The sequence below is a fragment of the Hemitrygon akajei genome, chromosome 26, assembly GCF_048418815.1.
Source record: "Hemitrygon akajei chromosome 26, sHemAka1.3, whole genome shotgun sequence".
Taxonomy (NCBI): domain Eukaryota; kingdom Metazoa; phylum Chordata; class Chondrichthyes; order Myliobatiformes; family Dasyatidae; genus Hemitrygon; species Hemitrygon akajei.
The window spans coordinates 42,640,531-42,666,037 of record NC_133149.1 but is presented as its reverse complement, the minus strand read 5'-3'; the positions used below and the strand labels follow the sequence as shown (position 1 = coordinate 42,666,037).

The window sequence follows — 25,507 nt, the reverse complement described above, 5'->3', positions numbered from 1 at the left end:
ATATCAAAGCAATTATAGTACTTGTATAATAGTTTAGTTCATTTATGACATAAGCAGCACAATGGCTCCAGTTCTTGATTATTTTTGTCAAATCTGATCTATCTAATGTGCCAAGGTAGATTAAACATAACAAAACCCTCATCATCAGTTTGCATACAAAGAGGAAATCTATTTGAATATAATTTAACCATTATTTATTCATGGGGAAACAGCAAACAAATGGGACGTGAAATCTCTCATTTGTTGTTTGGGTCATGCTGCCTTGTTTAAAGAAACAAAGAGATCAATAAATCATCTCAATTTGTGGACTGGTTAATGAGATGAACAGTGATTCCTCTAATTCATGGGGTTTCATTCTCTGCAGCATCGAGTGTATCTGAGCCATGCCTTCCTGGAAGGGCTTCTAAACTGGAGCCTGTCAGCCTATTCCATTTCAGCACTCCTCTTGTTTTGAGTACAGTATTCTCTAAGCAGAGAGTTGTAACATAATATTTTAATGCTTATCTTGTAGAAATGCAATTTATGCACCCATTTTATCTGAATTTATATTCTCTAGTTTGTGCTGGGTTAATGGATCTTGCTCAAGATGCAATGTTAAATCGGAACTGAGCTTTGGTTCCCCTGGAATATGTGAAGGGAACCTCTGTTTCTAAATTACCCCAATCTCGACATGAAGCAATGTCCCCTGTGGAAAAGTATGGATCTGCCTGGTGGTTTATGAATGTAGACTTGAAATTGCTTCATGGCTGCCAGTCGTTCCTATATAATTAATTATCATAGTAGAAATTAGACAAGTCTACAAACCCAAAAAGAACAAACTTATACATGAAATGGTGAATGAAAGAGGGTGTCTTTGGAAATATGACTTAGTGCAAGTCAGTAACTCAAGGATATTGAATGGGGAAAAGCAGGAGAAAAAATTATTTCATACATATAAGAGATAAAGATTTTGCAGCATGTAAAGCCTTAATACCAGCCTTACAAATTGTACATCAGTGTTGATGCTTCTTCTATTAAAGTATCTAATTCAGTTTTGATAGAGAAAAATTGATACTTGAGATTTCTAGGCTCTCAAGAGTGGAGGATAATTCACTAATCTATTGACAATATTTTGCATTAAGCAAGTTCCTAATTGCCATTATTCTATATCAAAATGGAAACCATTTGTTGATGTCTGTACTTCATAATGACCTAAGAGGGAAAGTCTTAAAAATACAACACAGACTTTACCTTTTGTGAAATAGTACACAGGGGCTTCTGAGGGAAGTTCATTAAAAACTAAAGAGGGTTCTTTCATAGAGCAAGGTTCAAAGTTCAAAGTAAAATTATCAGAGTACATACATGTCACCACATTCAACACTGACATTCTTTTTCTGCAGGCATACTTAGCAAATCTATAGAACAGAAACTGTAAAATGTAAACATCAGGAACTGTAAACAAATTGTGCAAATGCAGACAAAAATAAATAGCAATAAATACCGAGCATGAAATAACAATACAACAGAGTCCTTAAATGAGTGTAACTATCCTGTTTTGTTCAGGACCCTGATGGTTGAGGGGTAGTAACTGTTCTCGAGCTTGGTGGCACGAGTCCTGAGGCACCTGTACCTTCTACCTGATGGCAGCAGCAAGAAAAGAGCATGGCCTGGGTTGTGAGGATCTTGATGATGGATGATGCTTTTCTACAGCAATGTTTCATGTAGATGTGCTCAATGGTTGGGAGGGTTTTACCCGTGATGTACTGGTCCGAATCCTACCCTTTGTAGGATTTTCTACTCAAAGGCATTGGTGTTCCCTTACCAGGCCGTAATGCAGCCAGTCAGCACACTTTCCACCACAAACGTTCTATAGAAGTTTGCCAAGGTTTTTGATGACATGCTAAATCTCCACAGACTCCTGAAGAAGTAGAGGCACTGTCATACTTTCTTCACAACTTTATTTATATGGTGGGTCCAGGACAGGTCACCTGAGATAGTGACACACAGGAATTTAAAGTTACTGACCCTCTCCACCTCTGATCCTCCAATTGTGGAGGAGATGTTGTTGCCAATACAAACTGACTGGGGTCTACAAGTGAGGAAATCCAGGATCCAATTGCATAAGAGGATATTGAGGCCAGGTCTTGGATTTACTAACTAGTTTTGAGGGGACCATGGTATTGAATGCTGCACTGTAATCGATAAAACCATCCTGATGTATGCATCTTTGCAGTCCAGATGTTCTAGGGTTGTGTGAAGAGCCAACGAGATAGTATCTGTTGTAGACCTGTTGCTTCGATAGGCAAATTGGAGAGGATCCAAGTTGCCATTCAGACAGGAGCTGATGTGCTTCAACACCAGCCTCTCAAAATACATCATCACTGTGGATGTAAGTGCCACTGGACGATAGTCATTTAGACCGGTTACCACACACTCTTCTTGGGCACCAGTATGAATGAAGCCTGCTTGAAGCAAGTGGGTACTACACTCTGCCAGAGAGAGAGGTTGACGATATCCATTGACGATAGCCAGTTGGTTGGATCTTAAAGATGGTGCCTGTGTACTCTCTGTGGGCTGCAGGAACTTCTACTAGTTTTCCTCCTTTGAACTACTTTCACTGCAATTAGCAGCATGTAAATTTCCTCTTAACAATGGACTGTGAAATTATATCAGATCTCATGTTTGATGGTTAAATGTGAAGCAGTTAAGCGTGGCACCTTGAAGGGTCAAGACCAAGGCCAAAAATGCAGCAGGAGAGGTGGGATTCAAACCTGGCAAAGGTGCAGCTATCCGACCAGAAGGTTTTACAATTTTCAGAATGGATTGAACCTCGAATTCTGGTAAGAAAAGAGGTGGCAGCATATGCTTTTTAGTCCATTCTCATTGGTGCATGGACATTGGGGTTATGTCAACTTCTTGTTTCCCCTGAATTAGAACAACGAATGATTAAATGTACCGCACTCACTTTCTCTCTCTCTCTCACCCCACCATACTCACTCTCTCTCACACACACAACCACACTCACTCTAGAAATTCTACTTGCCTCGAGAGTTGTCATCCGTGATCCTAATCACAGCTTACATACCGTCAGCGTGATACTGTCTGTAAACAAGAAACAGCCCATTCCAATGCATTTCAAATTATAGTCGGTGACTTTAACCAGGCCTGTTTGAAAAAAACCTTGCCCAATTATGACCAGCACATAACCTATTGCACCAGAGGTCCCAACACACTAGGCCACTGCTACACTACAATAAGGAATGCATATCATTCCTTCCCAAGACCACATTTTGGCAAGTTGGGTCATGTGGCTGTACTCCTACTACCTGCATCCAAACGGAACCTAAAGAGCAAGGCTCCAGAGATCAAGACAACCAAGAAGTGGTCGTGGGAGGCAGAAGAACAGGTACACAATTGCCTTGAGTCAGTGGACTGGGCCGTGTTCAAGACTCACCTGAGGTCCTGTATGACTCCACCAGGGTTGTTACAGACTTTATTAAAACAGCCGTGGATGAGTAGAGACAAAATTGTTCAGGGTTTTCCCCAATCAGAAGCCCTGGATGCATAGTGAAATCCAGAATTTGTTGAGAGCCAGATCAGAGGCTTCCAAGTCTGGAGATCAAGAATACTACAAGAGGTGCAGGTATGATCTCTGGAAGGCCATCTCTTGGGCAACGTGGAGATTCTGGGCTAGACTGGAATCAATAAGAGATGCTCGACAGCTGTGGCAGGGTTTGAACACCATAACCTCCTACAAAGCTAAAACTTGCGATCATGGGGGACAGCAGAGCTTTGCTTCCAGATGAGCTCAATGCCTTCTACGCTCACTTTGACACAAGAACAGGTAGGAACCATTGCGCACCCCCATGTCTCCCAATGATCCTTCGGTCTCAGTATCTGAAGATGATGTGCGGGCTGCCTTCAAGAGAGTGAATCAAAGGAAAGCATCCAGTCTGGATGGACTACCTGGCTGAGCACTGAAGACCTGTCAAGATGACAAAAGATACTACCATTGATGGTGGAGGAGACAGAGTAGAGCATTCCCAGATGTAAGCAGCAGAGAGAGGCCAGAATCCCACACGAGATGCTGGAGGAACTCAACAGGTCAGGCAGCATCTATAGAGAGAAATGAACAGGTACGTTTTGGACCAAACCCTTCAACAGGACCTTCTTCAGGTATGTGGCTTGGAAGGGAACCACTTGGTGGTGGTGTTCCCATAGACTTTCAGCCTCTATTCTTGAGTGATAGAGGCTGTAGTACCGGGTGATGCTATTGAAGAAGCCTTGGAAGATTGCTTCATCGTAGAAGATGTAATGTGGAAAACATTCTGACTGGTTGTGACACTGTCTAGTATGGAGGAGCCGCTACCCAGGATCGGTAAAAGCTGCAAAGGATTATAAACTCAGCTAGCTCCATTGTGGGCAAAGACCTCCCCGGCATTGAGAACATCTCAAAAGGCAGTTTCTCAAGAAGGTAGCATCCATCATTAAGAACCCTCATCACCCAGGACATTGTTATCATCAGGGAGGAGGTACAGGAGCCTGAAGATGCATGCTTAACATTTTAGGAACAGCTTCTTCCCCTCCAACATCAGATTTCTGAGCAGTATATGAACCCATGTACACTAACTCACTATTTTTGCACTACTTATTAATAATTAATATACAGCATATTTCTTTTTGTAATTTATCATATGCTTTATGTATTGCACTGTACTGCTGCCACATAGCAACAAATTTCATGACATATGTCAATGATATTAAACCTGATTCTGATCAAGTCCTGATGAAGGGTCTTGGCCTGAAACGTTGACTGTTTATTCTGACTAGAAATTTAAGTCAACAATAAAAGTTCTATGATTACAGAGCAGATCATAGCAGTCCAGAGCAGAAATGTAGCATAGTAAGCTTACAGCGTCAGCAGTGCAATTGGGATTCAATTCGCACTGTAACGAGTTTGTACATTTTCCCCAGGTCCAGATAGGCTCTGCTTTCTGCCCACATTCCAAAGATATACAGGTTAGGGACAGGGTTAGGCATCGGAAACATGGTGATACTTGTGGGCTGCACCCCAGTACATTCTCACACTGTGTTGGTTGCTGACACAGACTATGCAATTCAATGTATGTGTTAGTGTTTTGCTAACCGCTACGCTACTGCACCACCTAGAATGCTATGAGCTGCTCTTGTAGTTATAGAATATTTATTGTCAACTAACTTAAACTTCTGGTCAGAATGCTGATGGTAGAGCATTAACTCATTATATTCGAGGTAGTCTTTGATTGGCACTTGTGTGTGAAAAATGTGACTTGATTACATAAGGGTCCTCAGACGCCATGGTCTAGACTCTCGAGCAATAAACAGTCTGCTGGAGGAACTAAGTGGGGTGGGGGTAAAGGGACCAGTGACATTTCAGGCCAAACACTGGGTGAACAAGTAGTCTTTAGACTACTGCAAGTCTGTGTCTTTGCTATTGCTTTGCTCACGCTTGAGCGCACGGTGACAGGTGCTGATGCTTTTTTTTGCCAGTGGGGGGAGGAGGGGATCGTTTTTTGCTGCCGCTTACGTGCGGGAGGGAGGGGAGCTGGGGGGGACTTTGGGGTTCTAACATTTAACTGTCATTCATTCTTTGAGGGCACTCCTCTGTTTTCGTGGATGGTTGCGAAGAAAAAGCATTTCGGGATGTATATTGTATACATTTCTCTGACATTAAATGTACCTTCAAAACCTTTGAAAACCCTGAATCAGGACAAAGGGCGATATGGCCAGATTGAGGAAGGTAAAGCAGAGGTAGTTGGGTGGCTGATAAGTAGGAACACAGAAGCAATCAGTGCTGGAATCTGATAAGTAAGGAAGGTGATCATGGGAACCATTAGTGAAGAGGTGAAACACAGATGGATCAGATAGACCCACGCCCAGATGTGGGTGGGGGGAGAGCTGCTAGGTGAAATGTGTAGATTGTAGGTGCATGGAACCAGGATGGGAAAGGTGACAAAAATGGTTGGGGGTGGTCTGAAAGGGGCCAGGGTTTGTCGTATTCTTAACTTGTGATTTATTACCTGGAATCTGGATGTTGTGAAAGACACACTGTGTGGAGACACTGATGAAGCTTCATCTGCGTGGTTAGAAAAGCAATGAATCCTACTTCTGACCTGATGAAGTAGGAAAAATGTAGTGCTTTGAAATATAATCAGAGGCTGTAATTGTAAAGAACATATAGGCAAACATACTAAAGTGATTACTTAGACACAAGATATTGATGGTACTTTTACATCCATGGAGAATTGCCCAATAATTACTATCATCAGGAGAGGAAATGGAAGAAACTGAGGTAAATTAACATTTTGATGTCAGCATTGAAGAGATTCATATCATTAATTTGGCACACATATGAAAATTAATTTAATTTAATGGCACAAGTATGAAATAGACTTATTCAGAAGTAGGTTTGTATACACTCAGTGGCCATTTTAATTAGATACACATGTACAGCTGCTCGTTAATGCAAATCTGATCAGCCAATCATGTGACAGCAACTCAATGGATTAAAGCATGCAGACATGGTCAAGAGGTTCAGTTGTTGTTCAGACCAAACATCAGAATGGGGAAGAAATATGATCTAAGTGACTTTGACCATGGAATGATTATTGGTGCCAGATCGTGCCAGACGCCATCGTCATAGCGGCCATTGTCGGAATGGACTGAGGCAGAGTGGGACGGCTTTGGCTAAATCAGGCTTCAGCGAGAACAGGCAGAGGCAAGGTTGAATGGGGCACAACTGCGCAAGCGCGTGAGATCAGCGGGGGAATTTAAAAAGCAAGCAGAGGCTGAGTACGAGCTTCACTCCAGGTGAGGTAAGGCTGGGTAAGTTCCTTTAATTAATCTAATTAGCTTAGGAGTAGGTAATGGAGGCAGCAGTTAGGGCAGTTGAGTACTCCATTTGCAGTATGTGGGAAGTCAGGGCAAGCACTGTTGTCCCTGATGACTACACCTGTAAAAGGTGCATCTAGCTGCAGCTCCTGACAAACCGTGTTAGGGAACTGGAGCTGGAGCTGGATGAACTTCGGATCATTCGGGAGGCAGAGGCAGAAATAGACACGAGTTTCAGGGAGATTGTCACCCCTAGGAGTCAGGAGACAGGTAGTTGGGTGACTGTCAGGAGAGGGAAGGGGAATAGACAGGAAGAGCAGAGCACCCCTGTGGCCGTTCCCATCAACAATAAGTATACCGTTTTGGATACTGTTGGTGGGGACGACCTACCAGGGACAAATTGCAGTGGTTGCGTCTCTGGCACCGAAACTGGACCCTCAGCTCAGAAGGGAAGGAGGGAAAAGAGGAGAGCAGTAGTGATAGGGGATTCGATAGTTAGGGGGACAGATAGGAGGTTCTGTGGAAGAGATCGAGACTCCCAGATGATCTGTTGCCTCCCTGGTGTCAGGGTCCGCGATATCTCAGATCGAGTTCTCAGTATTCTCAAGAGGGAGGGTGAGCAGCCAGATGTCGTGGTCCATGTAGGAACCAATGACGTGGGTAGGAAGAGTGAGGAGGCTCTGAGAGGTGAGTTTAGGGAGCTAGGTGCCAAGTTAAAGGACAGGACCTCTAGGATAGCAATCTCAGGATTGCTACCAGTACCACGTGCAGGTGGGTTTAGAAATAGTAAGATAGTGCAGATCAACATGTGGCTGAGGACATGGTGCTGGAGGGAGGGCTTCAGGTTTATAGATAATTGGGCAGTTTTCCAGGGAAGGTGGGACCTGTTCTGGCGGGACGGTTTACATCTGAACTGGAGGGGGACAAATATTCTTGCAGGTAGGTTTGCTAGAGAGGCTCCAGTGGGTTTAAACTAGATACAAGGTGGGAGGGGAACCAGAGTGTAGGAATAGATGTATGGGAGAAGGAAGAAAAAGAAGACAGTAAAGTTCTTTGTACCGTTAGAGATAAACAGAGAGGAGGAGGTGGAGAATTTCTTAAATGCATTTATTTTAATGCTAGGAGCATTGTAAGAAAGGTGGATGAGCTTAGAGAATGGATTGATACCTGGAAATATGATGTTGTAGCTATTAGTGAAACATGGTTGCAGGAGGGGTGTGATTGGCAACTAAATATTCCTGGATTTCGTTGCTTCAGGTGTGATAGAATCGGAGGAACAAGAGGGGGAAGTGTTGCGTTGCTTGTCAGAGAAAATATTACAGCGGTGCTCTAGCAGGATAGATTAGAGAGGTCATTTAGGGAGGCTATTTGGGTGGAATTGAGGAATGGGAAAGGTGTAGTAACACTTATAGGGGTGTATTATAGACCACCTAATGGGGAGCAAGAATTGGAGGAGCAAATTTGCAAGGGGATAGCAGATATTTGTAGTAAGCACAGGGTTGTGATTGTGGGAGATTTTAATTTTCCACACATAGACTGGGAAGCCCATACTGTAAAAGGGATGGATGCTTTAGAGTTTGTAAAATGTGTGCAGGATAGTTTTTTGCAGCAATACATAGAGGTACCGACTAGAGAAGGGGCAGTGTTGGATCTTCTGTTAGGGAATGAAATAGGTCAGGTGACGGAGGTATGTGTTGGGGAGCACTTCTGGTCCAGTGATCACAATGCCATTAGTTTCAGTATAATTATGGAGAAGGATAGGACTGGACCCAGGGTTGAGATTTTTGATTGGAGAAAGGCTAACTTTGAGGATATGTGAAAGGATTTGGAAGGAGTGGATTGGGACAATTTGTTTTATGGGAAGGATGTGATAGAGAAATGGAGGTCATTTAAAGGTGAAATTTTGAGGGTACAGAATCTTTATGTTCCTGTTAGGTTGAAAAGAAAGGTTAAAAGTTTGAGAGAGCCATGGTTTTCAAGGGATATTGGAAACTTGGTTAGGGAGAAGAGAGATATCTACAATAAATATAGGCAGCATGGAGTAAATGAGGTGCTCGAGGAATATAAAGAATGTAAGAAGAATCTTAAGAAAGAAATTAGAAAAGCTAAAAGAAGATACGAGGTTGCTTTGGCAAGTAAGGTGAAAATAAATCTGAAGGGTTTCTACAGTTATATATAAATACAAATACAAATACTTTATTGTCACCAAACAATTGATACTAGAGCGTACAATCATCACAGTGATATTTGTTTCTGCGCTTTGCACTCCTTGAAGTACAAATCAAAGTAAATATAATAAAAATTTAAATTATAAATCATAATTAGAAAATAGAAAAGGGAAAGTACGGTAGTACAAGTCAGGTCCAGATATTTGGAAGGTATGGCCCAGATCTGGGTCAGGATCTGTTCAGCAGTCTCATCACAGTTGGAAAGAAGCTGTTCCCAAATCTGGCCGTACGTATCTTCAAGCTCCTGAACCTTCTCCCAGAGGGAAGAGGGACAAAAAGTGTGTTGGCTGGGTGGGACTTATCCTTGATTATCCTGGCAGCACTGCTCCAACAGCTTGTGGTGTAAAGTGAGTCCAAGGATGGAAGATTGGTTTGTGTGATTAATAGCAAAAGGATAGTGAGAGATAAAATTGGTCCCTTAGAGAATCAGAGTCAACAGCTATGTGTGGAGCTGAAAGAGATGGGGGAGATTTTGAACAATTTCTTTTCTTTGGTATTCACTAAGGAGAAGGATATTGAATTGTGTAAGGTAAGGGAAACAAGTAGGGAAGTTATGGAAACTATGACGATTAAAGAGGAGGAAGTACTGGTGCTTTTAAGGAATATAAAAGTGGATAAATCTCCGGGTCCTGACAGGATATTCCCTAGGATCTTGAGGGAAGTTAGTGTGGAAATAGCAGGGGCTCTGACAAAAATATTTCAAATGTCATTAGAAACGGGGATGGTGCCGGAGGATTGGCATATTGCTCATGTGGTTCCATTGTTTAAAAAGGGTTCTAAGAGTAAACCTAGCAATTATAGGCCTGTCAGTTTGATGTCAGTGGTGGGTAAATTAATGGAAAGTATTCTTAAAGATAGTATATATAATTATCTGGATAGACAGGGTCTGATTAGGAACAGTCAACATGGATTTGTGCGTGGAAGGTCATGTTTGACAAATCTTATTGAATTTTTTGAAGAGGTTACGAGGAAAGTTGATGAGGGTAAAGCAGTGGATGTTGTCTATATGGACTTCAGTAAGGCCTTTGACAAGGTTCCGCATGGAAGGTTAGTTAGGAAGGTTCAATCGTTAGGTATTAATATTGAAGTAGTAAAATGGATTCAACAGTGGCTGGATGGGAGATGCCAGAGAGTAGTGGTGGATAACTGTTGGTCAGGTTGGAGGCCGGTGACTAGTGGTGTGCCTCAGGGATCTGTACTGAGTCCAGCGTTGTTTGTCATATACATTAATGATCTGGATGATGGGGTGGTAAATTGGATTAGCAAGTATGCAGATGATACTAAGGTAGGTGGCGTTGTGGATAATGAAGTAGGTTTTCAAAGCTTGCAGAGAGATTTAGGCCAGTTAGAAGAGTGGGCTGAACGATGGCAGATGGAGTTTAATGCTGATAAGTGTGAGGTGCTACATTTTGGTAGGAATAATCCAAATAGGACATACATGGTAAATGGTAGGGCATTGAAGAATGCAGTAGAACAGAGTGATCTAGGAATAATGGTGCATAGTTCCCTGAAGGTGGAATCTCATGTGGATAGGGTGGTGAAGAAATCTTTTGGTATGTTGGCCTTTATAAATCAGAGCACTGAGTATAGGAGTTGGGATGTAATGTTAAAATTGTACAAGTCATTGGTAAGGCCGAATTTGGAGTATTATGTACAGTTCTGGTCACCAAATTATAGGAAAGATGTCAACAAAATAGAGAGAGTACAGAGAAGATTTACTAGAATGTTACCTGGGTTTCAGCACCTAAGTTACAGGGAAAGGTTGAACAAGTTAGGTCTTTATTCTTTGGAGCATAGAAGGTTGAGGGGAGACTTGATAGAGGTATTTAAAATTATGAGGGGGATAGATAGAGTTGACGTGGATAGGCTTTTTCCATTGAGAGGGGAGATTCAAACAAGAGGACATGAGTTGAGAGTTAGGGGGCAAAAGTTTAGGGGTAACACGAGGGGGAACTTCTTTACTCAGAGAGTGGTAGCTGTGTGAAACGAGCTTCCAGTAGAAGTGGTAGAGGTAGGTTCGGTATTGTCATTTAAAGTAAAGTTGGATAGGTATATGGACAGGAAAGGAATGGAGGGTTATGGGCTGAGTGCAGGCCAGTGGGACTAGGTGAGAGTAAGTGTTCAGCATGGACTAGAAGGGCCGAGATGGCCTGTTTCTGTGCTGTAATTGTTATATGGTTATATGGTTATACGGGGTGGTTTGAGTATCTTAGAAACTGCTGATCTCCCGGGATTTTCAGCACAACAGTCTCTAAGAGTTTGCAGAGAATTGTACAATAAACAAAAACATCTAATGAGAAGCAGTTCTGTGGATGAAAACACGTTGTTAATGAGAGAGGTCAGAGGAGAATGGCCAGACTGGTTCAAGCTGACAGGAAGATGAGAGTAATTCAAATAACCACACATTACAACAGTGGTGTGCAGAAGATCATCTCTGAACACAAAACACATCAAAACTTGAAGTGGGTGGGCTACAACAACATAAGACCACAGACATACACTCAGTGGCCACTTTATTAGGTACAGAAGACACCAAATAAAATGGGCACTGAATGTAGAGAACTGGGCAAAGGAATGGAGCCATTAATCAGATGATCTTTAGGTAAGACATTCTCAACAATTAGCAGACAATGTGTATGAGGATAAATAGGCATCCGTTAGTCTCAAGAGACCATGGATTTGTGCCTTGGAATGTTTCCAGGGTGCAGGCCTGGGCAGGGTTGTATGGGAGACCAGCAGTTGCCCATGCTGCAAGTCTCCCCTCTCCACGCCACTGATGTTGTCCAAGGGAAGGGCAAGGGCCGATACAGCTTGGCACTGGTGTCATCGCAGTGTCTTGCTCAAGGACACGCTGCCTTAGCTGAGGCTTGAACTAGCGACCTTCAGATCACTAGACCAACCACCTGGCCATGCGCCAGCACATGAGCACATGAGGATAAAACATGGTCTAAGAACAAAGTATTGGCAATAAGGGTCAAATCCAAACAAAACAACAACAAATTTATTGTATTCCAAGAAAATATGCTTTAGGTTAATGAATCTGTGGAATTCATTGCTACAGATGGCTGTGGAGGCCAAGTCTTGGGTATTCAGAGTGAAAGTTGATAGGTTCTTGATTAGTCAGGGCATCAAAGATTACAGGGAGAAGGCAGGAGTATGGGTTTGAGAGGGATAATAAATCAGCCATGATGGAATGGTGGAGCAGATTTGATGGGCTGAATGGCCTAATTCTGCTGCTATGTGTTATGATCTTATATAGGTTATTTTAATTGAAATCTGATTAGTCAAAGGCATTTCAGCACCTCTGCAGATGGTTTATTATCACAGATTTATAATACTGCAGTGAGTCACTTTTTGTTCTCTAGTACTGGGAAAGTACTGACGTCAGCTGGCATCCATATCTGTCCATATGCTGCACTTCTGCTTTTGAGAAGGAGATGAGAGTCAGGAACCATCTCTTCTTCCATCCCAACCACTCAACAAATTAAGTTGGAGATGGAAGTGCATCTTAGCTAGCCAATCACCTATCCTCTTGTCCTGGGAGTATGAGCTGGCTATTATAGGGAGGTTAATTTTCCTTTTAAGGGTGAGAAAAATACTCCTACTTAATTTCCATAATCCTCAGGATGTTCTTTATCATTTTAGAGGTAAGGAATTGTTTATCAGGTGAGATTAACATTATAGAGTCATAGTCATAGATTAATACAGCACTGCACCAAGCTCTTCACCCAATATTTTTGAGGCATCCATCAAGTACTGATCTATACTAATCTCATTTTCCACCACTCAGCCACAGCCTTTTCTGCTAATGCATACCAAGTGCTCATCTAGATACTTTAACTGTTAAGAGAATATTTGCTTCCACCACCTTTTCAACAGTGAGTTCCAGATTTCAATTCCCCTCTGGATTAAAAAAATCTTTCGCTAAACCCCTTAAAATCTTCTGTTGTCTAATTTAAACTTATGCCCTCTGGTCATGGATTCTCCTAAGGGGAAAAATTTCTCAGGATCTATGCTTTTCATAATTCTGTATAGGTCAATCAATTCCCCCCATATCACTCCTTCCTTCCTTTCCAATGTTGTCATATGGCTTTGGTTTACTCACTTATGAAAGGATATTGTAGCATTAGAGGGAGGGCAGAAAGGATCCATCAGACTAATTGTTGGGATAAGAGCATTGTTATGGTGCAAACAGTTGAAATATATATTCTTTAGATTTAGTAGAGTTAGAATGATGTCACTTAAATATACAAGACCCTAAGGCAGCCTGACAGGGTACACATTGAGATGTTTCCACCAGTGGGTCACTTCTGAACAATGGGACACAGTTAAAAGATATTTGGCCAGGTACATGGATGGACTGGAAGGTCTGTTTCATGCCCTGTAACTCTATGCTGACAAGATCAGCCATGCGTGTTGGAGGGAGAGGGAGGAAGGAGGAGTGGAATTGAAATTTCTTCACGGGGGGGGGGGGGGGGGTGAATCTTTAATTCTCTAGCCTGGAGACTTGTGAAGGCGAGATCACCACAGTTACTTACAGCGGAAGCAGATAATTTGTTTTGAGAAATCAAGGAATAAGCAGGGAAATGGTAGAGAGGAGTTGTTGAAGTTTAGTGCCCAGCAGCACTGAATGGTGGGGCTGGCCAAAGGGGCCGAATGGCTGAGTCCTGCTCCTACTTCTTTGGAAAAGAAAATCTTCCAGATCATTGCAGTGAAGAGGGGGGTAGAAAGTGGCCGATAGAGTGATTATGCAAGACTAAATGTTACTTAGATTTGGGCTTTAAATTCGTGCACATGTGTTGAGGACAAATGCTTGTGTTTGGGTTTAAGGTTGAGCTCCCTCCGGACGTGAGGAGCGCTCATGACAAACCACAGTGACAGCCTGCACCTTCCCGAGCGGTGTTTCGGAATCCGATGCAGAGCCGGGGTTACTGTCGGTCAAAACACTCCGCGGTTACTCTCGGTCACAGGCTTTACCTACTCCAACCTGTTATTCCGCACGAAAACCAACTCAGCAAATCAGCAATATATACACTTCTAAAGCGGCTATTTTTGTTTAACATTGTAAAGGTACCTAAATACTGGAGGAAAAATTTGACAAACATATAACCGATATTATTTTTGCTGGCAGAACATGCAAAGCGATAATCGCAAATATAAATAATGGCTCGAGAGACATTCGAATCTTGATATTAAATTTTAGAATAAATAGCAGTTTACGGGAATGTGCAATAATCACATCGGTCGGCCTCGTAGGTACATTAATGAAACAAAATGTACCGCACCTTCCGTGTCGGCGATAGTGCAGAGATGAAACAGGACGATGCCATGACTTCGGATGAACAACGATGGTCTCCTGGTCCTATTTCTGTCGCTTGGGATTTGTGATGGAGAGGTTCTGTTGTGAAACTACTGCTTGTATCGACCTCGAGTCTGTAGAGAAGCAGCCACCGCGTCCAGGCTGGGTTTTTATTTCTTCGGGGATGGGAGTGATTTACAGAACGCGATTTGTACGGGCGAAGACCCTTCCTGTCACGTCTCGTTACAGGTGCGCCAATTGTTCCACTGGGAAGGCGTGGACTTATGCTGGGATGTAAACCACAGCGCTCTGCTACAGTACTTGGTCACTGGTGCTACTTGACTGTGCTCATCCCCTGTAAGCCGTTGGGTGTGCAGTGAGCGAGATGGTCTCCAGCAAACAAATGTGGTAGCAAAGTGATCATGTTACCGGATTAATTATGAGACACTTTCTGTTTGCAATCCAGAGAAAATGTGAGTTCAAACCCAACTACTGGATTTGAAAAATAAAATATATAAATTGAAACGGACATTTGTTAAGAGTGACGCTAAAGTTCTTTTGTTATAGAGACCAATTACTTACAACAAGCATCGTGCAAGGATGAAAGTCTGTCCTCCTGATCTGTCCTGGTCTATCTCTTGCTTTAAACCCACAACAGTGTACACTTGAGATACTCTATGAAGTGACTTGATCACATCCAGCTCTAAAATTCCAAAAAATAACCCTTATTCATAAAATCTATACACAGGAAATATAAAGCAGGCAGGTTTTCTTTATATTCATTGTGCCATCCAGTCAGAATCAGAATCAGGTTTGTTTTTACTGAGGTATGAGGTGAATTTTGTTGTTTTGCGGCAGCAGTACTGTGCAATGCAGAAACATGTGCTATAATTTATAATAAGAAAAATCTTTTAAAAAATAAACAAATATTAAGAGAACAAAAATAGTGAGGCAATGTTAGTGGTTTCATGGAACATTTGGAAATCTTACGGACGTGGAAAAGAAGGTGTTACTAAAATATTGAGTGTGCTTCTTCAGGCTCCTGTATCTCCTCCCTGATGGTATTCATGAGAAGAAGGCATGCTCCGTACAGTCTATCATTTATAGTGTTGTCCAGTCTATGCATCTGTAGTACATTCTATGTGCCAAGATGGTCCATGAAATGCTGGGGTTAGCTTTGAAGTAGATAGTGAGAATAGTGTTTCAGTTTGCAGCTGTGTACAGACTTGAGTTACTCCCACGACAAAGCTCTGTATTTCAATCACTTGTCTGACTTTCAGCTTCCTCACCACATGCGAGGTGCTTAACCAGGACCTGATCAAGGTCAAACCTCAAAAGTGTAGGAGGGAAAGCAATACATTCCATCTCATCACTTTCTATGCAAGAACTTGGCAACAGGTGAAAATTTAAAAACTGTAATCATTTACAGAATGTCGCTGTCACTTTGACCATAAGATATAGGAGCAGAATTAGGCCATTTGGCCCATTGAGTCTGCTCCATGATTCCATCATCACTGATTTATTATCCCTCTCAACCCCATTCTCATCTTCTTCTCCCTGTAAACTATGATGCCCTTACTAATGAAGAACCTATCAACCTCCGCTTTAAATATGCCCAATGAATTGGCCGCCACAGCCATTTGTGGCAATGAATTTCACAGATTAACCACCCTCTGGCTAAAGAAATTCCTTCTCATCTCTGTTAGAAACATAGAAAACATATAACATAGAAAACTTACAGCACAATACAGGTCCTTCGGCCCACAAAGTTGTGCCGAACATGTTCCCATCTTAGAAATTACTAGGCTTACCCATAGCCCTCTATTTTTCTAAGCTCCATGTATCTATCCAAAAGTCACTTAAAAGACCCTATCGTATCTGCCTCCACCACCGCCACTGGCAGCCCATTCCACGCACTCACCACTCTCTACGTAAAAAAACTTACCCCTGACATCTCCTCTGTACCCACTCCCCAGCACCTTAAAACTATGCCCTCTCATGCTAGCCATTCCAGGCCTGGGGAAAAGTCTCTGACTATCCACATGATCAATGCCTCTCATCATCTTATACACATCTATCAGGTCACCTCTCATCCTCCTTCACTCCAAGGAGAAAAGGCGAAGTTCACTCGACCTGTTTTCATAAGGCATGCTCCCCAATCCAGGCAACATCCTTGTAAATCTCCTCTGCACTCTTTCTATGGCTTCCACATCCTTCCTGTAGTGAGGTGAGCAGAACTGAACACAGTACTCCAAGTGGGGTCTGACCAGGGTCCTACATAGCTGCAACATTACCTCTCGATGGACGTCTTTCTCGATGGATGTTCTGAATGGATGCCTTTCTATTCTGAGGCTGTGCCCTCTGGTCCTCCATTATAGGAAACATCCTCTCCATGTCCACTCTATTTGAGGCTTTTCAATATGCAATAGGTTTCAGTGAGATCCTCCCATCATTTTTCTAAACTCCAGTGAGTGCAGGTGCAGAACCATCAAATGCACCTCATACACTAACCCTTTCATTCCCGGATCATTCTCGTGAACCTCCTCTGGACCCACTCCAAAGTAGTCACAACCTTTGTTAGATAAGGGGGCCAAAGCTGCTCACAATACTCCAGATGCAGTCTAACCAGTGCTTTATAAAGCCTCAGCATCACATCCTTGCTTGTATATTCTAATTTTCTCTCCATTTAGAAAATAGTCTACGCCTTTATTCCTTCTGTAATATATTCTTTACTGGACTGTACCACTACTACGTCGACTCAGGCCCAGTGTGTCAGGTTAAGGCCTTGCCTTGCTACTGGTACCAAGTAGCTCAGTACTACCTGTCTTGGGTTGGGTTGTTGGCAACTCAACCGACACGCCCCCTGGTGCACTTCGGTTAACCAGGCAGGAGGGTGTATCGGCACCCAGCAGGACTAAAAACAAAACCTGTCAAAGGGCAGATTAACTCCTTGTGAGTCAATGGGCACCTACGGTCTGTGTGAGGAGTGGCACGCCGCACAGTCTTTTGTTTCGCGCCTTGTAAGGCATAAGGCATTATTGGACTGTAAATGACTGCTATTTGTGTTTGGTAGAAAAATTAAGGGAGTTAATGAGCATGTGACAGTGAAGTAGGGGAATGGGAATGATGGGGAAACTCAAACTGCTGCCATTCACTTAATGGGCTGCTCGACTTCCTACATAAAGCAAGTGAAGCTGTGTGATTTGAACAGGAAGCTATGGTGTTCCCATTTGTCTCACATTAGCAGCAAAGATCAAAGTTTTTCAAGATGCTTTTGAACTAACCTAGGTTTTGTACTGATTCACCAATTAGTCTTATTCAGTCCCCAAATCCCAAAGTACGGAAAACTCCTCTCATTTTCTCCCTTGTAGGAAATAGGATTATAGCAAATGAGAGTGTCTAGGTTTATATATGATGATATTTGCAAGGGCATGAATTCAAATTCATGATTTGTGAGGAGGCCAGTTTCCTTTACATGTTTTGACAACACTTTGTCAAGTGTGGCAATTCAAGGCACAGTGAAGTGCCTATGGGGGTCTACGTGAAAGATCTTCTGGGATTCCTGATTCACAGTTTGGTTTGAAAGTGAGTTAAGTCATGAGAACATACTGCAAACCTAAGTATCTTTCATAGTTGTGAGTGTGTTAGCAAACCACAACTTGCCCATTTATTTCACATCATTTATTCTTTACATTCCTGATGGGGTCATAGACCTAGGACAGGGCTTCTCATGCATTGTAAAAAAAGAAGAGTGATATAAAGGATTCATGCAACAGCCACTTGATGAGAGCTAAATGGTTCGCACTGCCAAACCAAATCAAAATTACTGCTGGACTAATAGCACTTGGATCCACAGGGTTCTGCTGGGAGGACCACATAGATAGGAAACGGATGACCTCTGGTGGATCAGTAATGAACAACAAAACTTCAGCTTTAATTGTGCAACGCAGACAAAATGCTGGCGGAACTCAGCAGGCCAGGCAGCATCTATGGAAAAGACCCTCTCGGCCCAAAACGTCGACTGTACTTTTTTCTATAGATGCTGCCTGGTCTGCTGAATTCCTCCAGCATTTTGTGTGTGTTGCTTGGATTTCCAACATCTGCAGACTTACTCATGTTTGAGCTTTAATTGTGCCCTCTGTCCTAATTTGTATTCTTCAAAGATTCAAAGTGCTTTTATTATCAAGGAATGTATAAATTATACAGCCTTGAGATTGGTCTGCATACAGGCAGTCAACAGACTTTGTTGGATATGTGCAATCTGAACACTCGCGCAGAGAATGGAGGTGATTAAATTATGAGGGTGTTTTGATAAAGCGAATAGGGAAGAACAATTTTCGTTGGCAAAATGGCAGTAAACAACCAAGGAAAACTGAGAGATGAAAATAGATGAAGCCAGGATCAGAATCAGGTTTATTATCACTGAGACTATCATGATGTGTGCTGGCAATATCGGAACACACGTACAGAGAAAAGACAGAACTCTAGTGTCCAGACAGCGACAAGAGTTTATTTATAATAATTCCAAAAGAACTTTGGTGACTCGGCTGAGCAACATTCTCAAAAATAGGACCCTGCGATTAGCACTTAAATAATACAGCAACAGGGAATCCCGAAGCCTATCAAAATAAACTTTACAAGCTTCAACAGATGTCACCGGGAGACCATATCACAAAGAGCGAGTCACTTGAGAAAAAATACAAGGAACTCTAAATGATTAACAACTGTCGTTAAACAACAATTAACCAATTCAGGTGCTCTGAAAGCCTCAGAGCTCAACGCTCTCCGGCTACCCACACAGGCCAAAAGAACTCATTACAGACGCATGTTATAAAATTTGTTGTTTTGCGGTAACAGTACAGTTACCGCAAAAAAATCTATAAATTACAAAAGTAAATATATATTGTAAAATAAGGATTAGCGAGGTAGTGTTCACAGGTTCATGGACTGTTCAGAAATCCAATGGCAGAGGGGTCCTAAATCGTTGAGTGAGGGTCTTCGGGCTCTTGTACCTCCTCCCTGATAGTAGTAATAAGAAGAAGGCAAGTACTGGATGGTGAGGGTCCTACATGATTAATGCCACTTTTTTGAGGTACTGCCTCTTGAAGATGTCCTTGATGTTGGGGAAGGTTTTGCCTCTGATGGAACTGGCTGAGTCAGCAACTCTCTGCACCCTCTTGCGATCCTGTGCATTGGAGAGTCTTACAAGACTGTGATGCAACGTGTCAGAATGCTCTCCACCATATATCTACAGGAATTTCTAACAGTCTTGGTGTTATGAGTGCTGAACAGACCTGATGGGAATGGGGTGCAGAGTTAACCATTCCCCCCCCCCCTTTGAGAACTATGGACTATTACTATTGCTATGCTGCTAATGAGAGAGAGAGATGAAGCACAGAGGCAGGGACATCTGCTACAGATAAGAGAGAGAGACACACAGTTGATTTATGTATTGTGGCTTCTTCCTGGATTGTTTACCTTTTGCTACAAGGACGTTACTTTGCCCGTTAACATTCCTAAGGAGACAGCAGGAGTGGCCTGATTTGATGGACATGGTCATTTTGAGTTGATGGATGGCTGATATCCCGTTAGTGGGGATAAAAGACAGGTCTGGGGAGACACCCTTCAGACACACCAGTGGACACTGACCGAGTGTTGTGCACCCACAGGAAGGTGGGGGCTTCGTGGACCGAATCAGGAGATCAGTCAATAAAGTTCACAGTGTGACGGCAGGGCCGGTGGGGACTTGTGTGTGTGTCCACTCATGCCAGAGTGACGAGTCCACCACAGAAGAAAGTTCTGGCCGAGGACGGAGGGGTCATAACCGAATGACCACAACGGTATGACAGAATCAGAATACAACAGAAGGTTTGCTGGCTGCAGCTGCTCAATCTCTCTCTCTCTCTCTCTCCAACAAATTACAATACAACAACTACCTCAGCACACATTAACTGAACGGAACTTTATATTCTTCTATGACAATTCATTTACCCCTAGACATTGATAGAGCTTGTTTATTATCGTTGATTATTAGTTCTACACTTCTACGTTTATTATTGCTAACTTGTTTTATATGTATATTTGCATTTTTGATATTATATTGCTTAGTTTACTAATAAACACCTTTAGTTACAGTACCACCAGACTCCAATGGATTCTTCTATTTCTGCTGGTCTGTAAACACAGTTACGGGGTACGTAACATTGGGCAATATACAGACAGACAGACATACTTTATTGATCCCGAGGGAAATTGGGTTTCATTACAGCTGCACCAACCAAGAATAGTGAAGAAATATAGCAATATAAAACCATAAATAATTAAATAATAATAAGTTAATCATGCCAAGTGGAAATAAGTCCAGGACCAGCCTATTGGCTCAGGGTGTCTGACACTCAGAGGGAGGAGTTGTAAAGTTTGATGGCCACAGGCAGGAATGACTTCCTATGACGCTCAGTGTTGCATCTCGGTGGAATGAGTCTCTGGCTGAATGTACTCCTGTGCCTAACCAGTACATTATGGAGTGGATGGGAGTCATTGTCCAAGATGGCATGCAACTTGGACAGCATCCTCTTTTCAGACACCACCGTCAGAGAGTCCAGTTCCACCCCCACAACATAACAAATCTCTTCAAACTGCTAATGCAGTAGAGCCACTGAGATGCCTTTTTGTGATTTCATCAATGTGCTTGGCCCAAGACAAATCCTCTGAAATGTTGACACATGGGAACTTGAAGCTGTTCACACTTTACACCACTGACCTCTCAATGAGGACTGGTATGTTCTTCCAACTTCTCCTTCCTGAAATCTACAATCACTTCCTTGGTCTTGCTGACAATGAGTGTGAGATTGTTGCTGTGTCACTACTCAACTAGCTAATCTTTCTCATACCCGTATGCCTCCTTATCAGCATCTGAGATTTGACCAACAACAGAGATATCCAGGGGCGTATCTACGGAAAATAGCATATCTACGGAAAATAGCATCTATGGCAAGCACTGAAATTGAGCCCCTGTCCAAACATCTGACACCCATCTTTTAGATAACTTTACCATAATATCAGCTCAAAAATACAAGTCAAGCTCGTTAATCTTTTAATTAACAAATTATGGCACTACATGAAAATTATAACTGCACCTTCCTTGCTTTCATGGATGCAAATTGGTCTATGATGTGATCAAAGTCAGCTTTTTCAGTTTCTTCTCTTTCTACACTCAGCAGAGCAAGATCACAGAGTCTGCCTTGACCCATGGAGGCTCTCAAATATGAAAGTATGAGTTTTAACTTGCTGAATGATCTCTCACAGCTGGCGATGGAAACTGCGATGGTTAGCATTATCTGAATAGCAATGCGAAGATTGGGGAAGACGCTCTCATCTCCATACTGAACAATAAATTCAAGAAGCTCTTCAGGTCTTGATATTTTCATGTTGACCCACCTTGTTAGCAACATTCTGCAATCCAAAGTTTCTTCATATAGCTGCTGTCCATCAACATCAGAGCTGTCCAATTCGCCCAAATTTTCGCACTTCTTCTTTAGGTCATTACTGTTGGCGCCGTAACACAGTCCCTCGACATCGAGAAGGAACCGAAACTTGGCATCAGTGTCGTGCAAGTGAGTGAACCTTTCGTCCATTTCTCTGTGAAGATGGTCGAGTGTTCCCTTCATGACTCTTTCCATTTCTTCCTTAGCTGTTAACCCAGAGTCTCTTGAGTTCTCATCAGCCATTCATTTCTTTCGTCTCTGCCATCATTCAACTTCAATATTCCATTCTTGACAGAGACTGACTCCTTCTTCGAGTAACTCACTGACCAACACTTTTCTTTCATCATAGAAATTATCTCGGAGGGCTTTCAAATCCAGGGCAGCATAGTGGAAGTTCATACTAGGATCCTGTAGCCTCTTTTGAATACGGTCAATGCAAATGAGTACTTTGTTCCAAAATCTTAGCAAAATCAGAAGATCCTATAAAAATTTGGTAAAATCATCATTTTAACTGCGTGAATTCGGCCAGCTAACGAAAGTGTAAGTGGATTCCATCTAAAAATAATTGCTTCATAAAATCCACTAAAGGAACCAAATTAGCTTTATAAAGGCCTTTATGATTTTTAGTAATAATAATACCTAAATATTTAAAAGAGTCCATAACTCTAAAAGGAATGTCATCATATATAGAAGCAGAATCATTCAGAGGAAATAATTCACTTTTGTGAAGGTTTAGTTTATATCCCAAAAACTTTCCAAATTTGTTTAATAGTTTCAATAAACTTGGAATAGATTCTTCAGGATTCGAAATATAAACTAAGAGATCATCAGCATAAAGGGAGATCTTATGAATAGTCCCATTTATGAGAATTCCATGGATATCTTTAGCTTCACGAAGTGCAATAGCCAAGGGTCCCAGCATCAAATTAAACAACAAAGGACTTAACGGACATCCTTGTCTCGTACCCCGCGAAAGCCGAGAAAAAGGAGATCTGCAATTATTAGTAATAACAGCAGCAATAGGGCTTTTATATATCATTCTTATCCACTTATTAAAATTAATACCAAAGCCAAATTTCTCTAAAATGTTAAATAAGTATTTCCATTCAACTCTGTCAAATGCCTTTTCAGCATTGAGAGAGACAACACATTGGGGAGTCTTAGAAAAGGATGAATATATAACATTTAACAGTCTCCAAACATTAGAGAAGGAATAATGACCCTTTACAAAACCTGTTTGGTCTTGAGAGATTATTTTAGCTAGAATATTCTAAAGCCTATTAGCCATTATTTTTGAAAGAATTTTAGCATCCACATTTAATAATGAAATAGGTCTATATGAAGCACAGTCAGTAGGGTCTTTATCTTTCTTAAGAATTAAAGAAATCGAAGCTTCAAAAAATGTGGGAGGTAACTCTCCTTTCAAAAATGAATCTTTAAGCATTTCCAACATATATGGAGAAAGCAATTTTTCAAATTTTTTATAATATCCTACAGAATAACCATCCCATCCAGGAGCTTTACCAGATTGCATTGAAAAAATAGCTTTCTGAATTTCATTTTCAGTAATAGGAGCATCCCTATTTTTTTAACTAAGAAGTTTTTTGATCAGGTTGACTCTATTATTTCATCTTTTGTTTGGAACAATAAAAGACCAAGAATTGGTAAATATCATTTACAAAAATTAAAAAAGGATGGAGGTCTTGCTCTGCTTAATTTAAGAATGCATTATTGGGCTGTTAATATACATTATACGTGTTTTTGGATATATTGGGCTGATAAAAATGAATGACCACCTTGGGCTGATTTGGAATTGAATGCTGTGAAACAGTTTCACTTAACTTCGTTATTAGGAGCTTCTCTACCTGTACAAATGGCCAAAATTACTAATTAAATTTATACCCTGTGACTAAGCAGTCATTACAAATTTGGTTTCAGTTTCGTAACTTTTTTGTTTAATTTATCGAAATTATTTATTTAAACCTTCATTTAAGTGATCCTACCTTTCTTCTTTGGGGAAATAAAGGAGTTTATTCCTTCATGGATCTGTTCCTAGATGGTCAATTGATGTCTTTTGAGAAATTAGTAACTAAATACTCTCTCTCATATTCACATTTCCTGCAATATCTTCAGGTCAGACACTTCTTACAAGAATATTTAAGTAATTTTCCATATATACAGGATTCTGACCTGTTAGATATTATTTTAAAAATGAACCCTTTAGTGAAAGGTTTTATTAGGAAAATTTATAATTTATTGTTACAACAGCACAATTACCCTTCACAAGATTAAGCAAGATTGGGAGAGAGAGCTTAACATGACCTTGTTAACAGAGAATTGGTTGCGGATTTTGAAGTTGGTTTACTCCTCTTCGATCTGTGCCAGTCACTCCTTAATTCAATTTAAAATTGTACATTGTTACTATTTGACAAAGGAGAGACTGTCTAAAATGTTTCTTCATGTTGATGTAGTCCGTGTGATAGATGTAAAACCGAGACAGCCACATTGACACATATGCTTGGGTTGTGTTCTGTATTGAAATATTTTTTGAAATCTATTTTCTCTACAATTTCTTAAGTTTTAAAAATTAATTTACAACCTAATAAATTGACTTTTTGTTTGGTGTAATCCCTCAATAAGTTCATGGTGTTTCTCTATCAGACCGACATGTAATTGCATTTGTTACATTATTGGCCAGAAGAGCTATTTTGTTGAAATGGAAAGATGCTTCTGCTCCTACTTTGATACAATGGTTTTCTCAGGTGATGCTATATCTTAGTTTGGAGAAAATCAGAAGTCGAACTTTTGATCCTCGATTTGATTTTGAGAAAAGGTGGGGTTCATTTGCCCGCTACTATCATTTGATTTGAGTTAAATAATATGGTTTCCTTCTGATTTTTTGTTTAAATGGTTTTGAGTTGGCGGATTGATGTTTTTTTTAATGGAAGCCTGTATGATGTATAGCTCCGGGGTTGTGCTCCCAATGGTTTTTTTTTGTTTTGGTTAGTAGGGGTCCTTTTTTTTCTTTCATTAAACAAAATTCTTAACACTTTATTTTTTCTTATTATTATTGATATATTGCTTAGCTTTGTTAATCAGTGATTTGCTAATTTAATTCTACATTGTACATAATGACATATTGACTTGATTACCTTCATATATTTTTTGTTGATCTTTAAAAATAATTAATAAAAAGATTTTAAAAATGAAAATCAGAAAATCGTAACTCAACACGCGGTTGTACAGCTGCCTTTCGTCACTTCTTGTTTCACTGGTCTCATTTTCATTGTCTATCATGTCCTGGAGAACTTGAAGTATCTCCTCAAGGTACTTGTTGATGGGCTTCACTGCTTCTGTCCTTGCACTCCACCTGGTTTCAGACTCCAACTTAACAACCACAGGCACGGCGTTTTTGAGATTTTCCCAGCGCTGTGTTGAATGAGATAAAAACATGTAGAGAACTTTGATGGTTCCAAAAAACGAGACCATCATTGTATCCTGCTTGGCTGCATGTACACCCACCAAGTTGAGTGAGTGACTGTTGCAATTCACAAACACTGCTAGGTTGTTTTTCTCACTTATTCTTTGATAAACACTGCTTCTGTGTCCAGCCATCACAGCAGCGTTGTCATAGCACTGTGACCGAC

At 41.3% G+C, this 25,507-nt stretch overlaps 1 protein-coding gene across 2 annotated transcripts in view; it reads right to left on the bottom strand.

Annotated features, from left to right (window-relative positions):
• Positions 1 to 25,507, bottom strand: part of LOC140716927 (ATP-binding cassette sub-family G member 4-like) — a 204,148-nt gene that overhangs the window by 155,705 nt on the left and 22,936 nt on the right. The window contains exon 1 of one of the 2 annotated variants that reach the window (XM_073030043.1): positions 14,363 to 14,723. The exons of the other annotated variant lie outside the window; for it this stretch is intronic. Within the exon in view, the coding sequence (XP_072886144.1) occupies positions 14,363 to 14,407 (45 nt within the window). The 5' untranslated portion in view covers positions 14,408 to 14,723. Of the gene's footprint in view, positions 1 to 14,362; positions 14,724 to 25,507 lie in introns of those variants that run through there. 2 annotated transcript variants of the gene reach the window in all.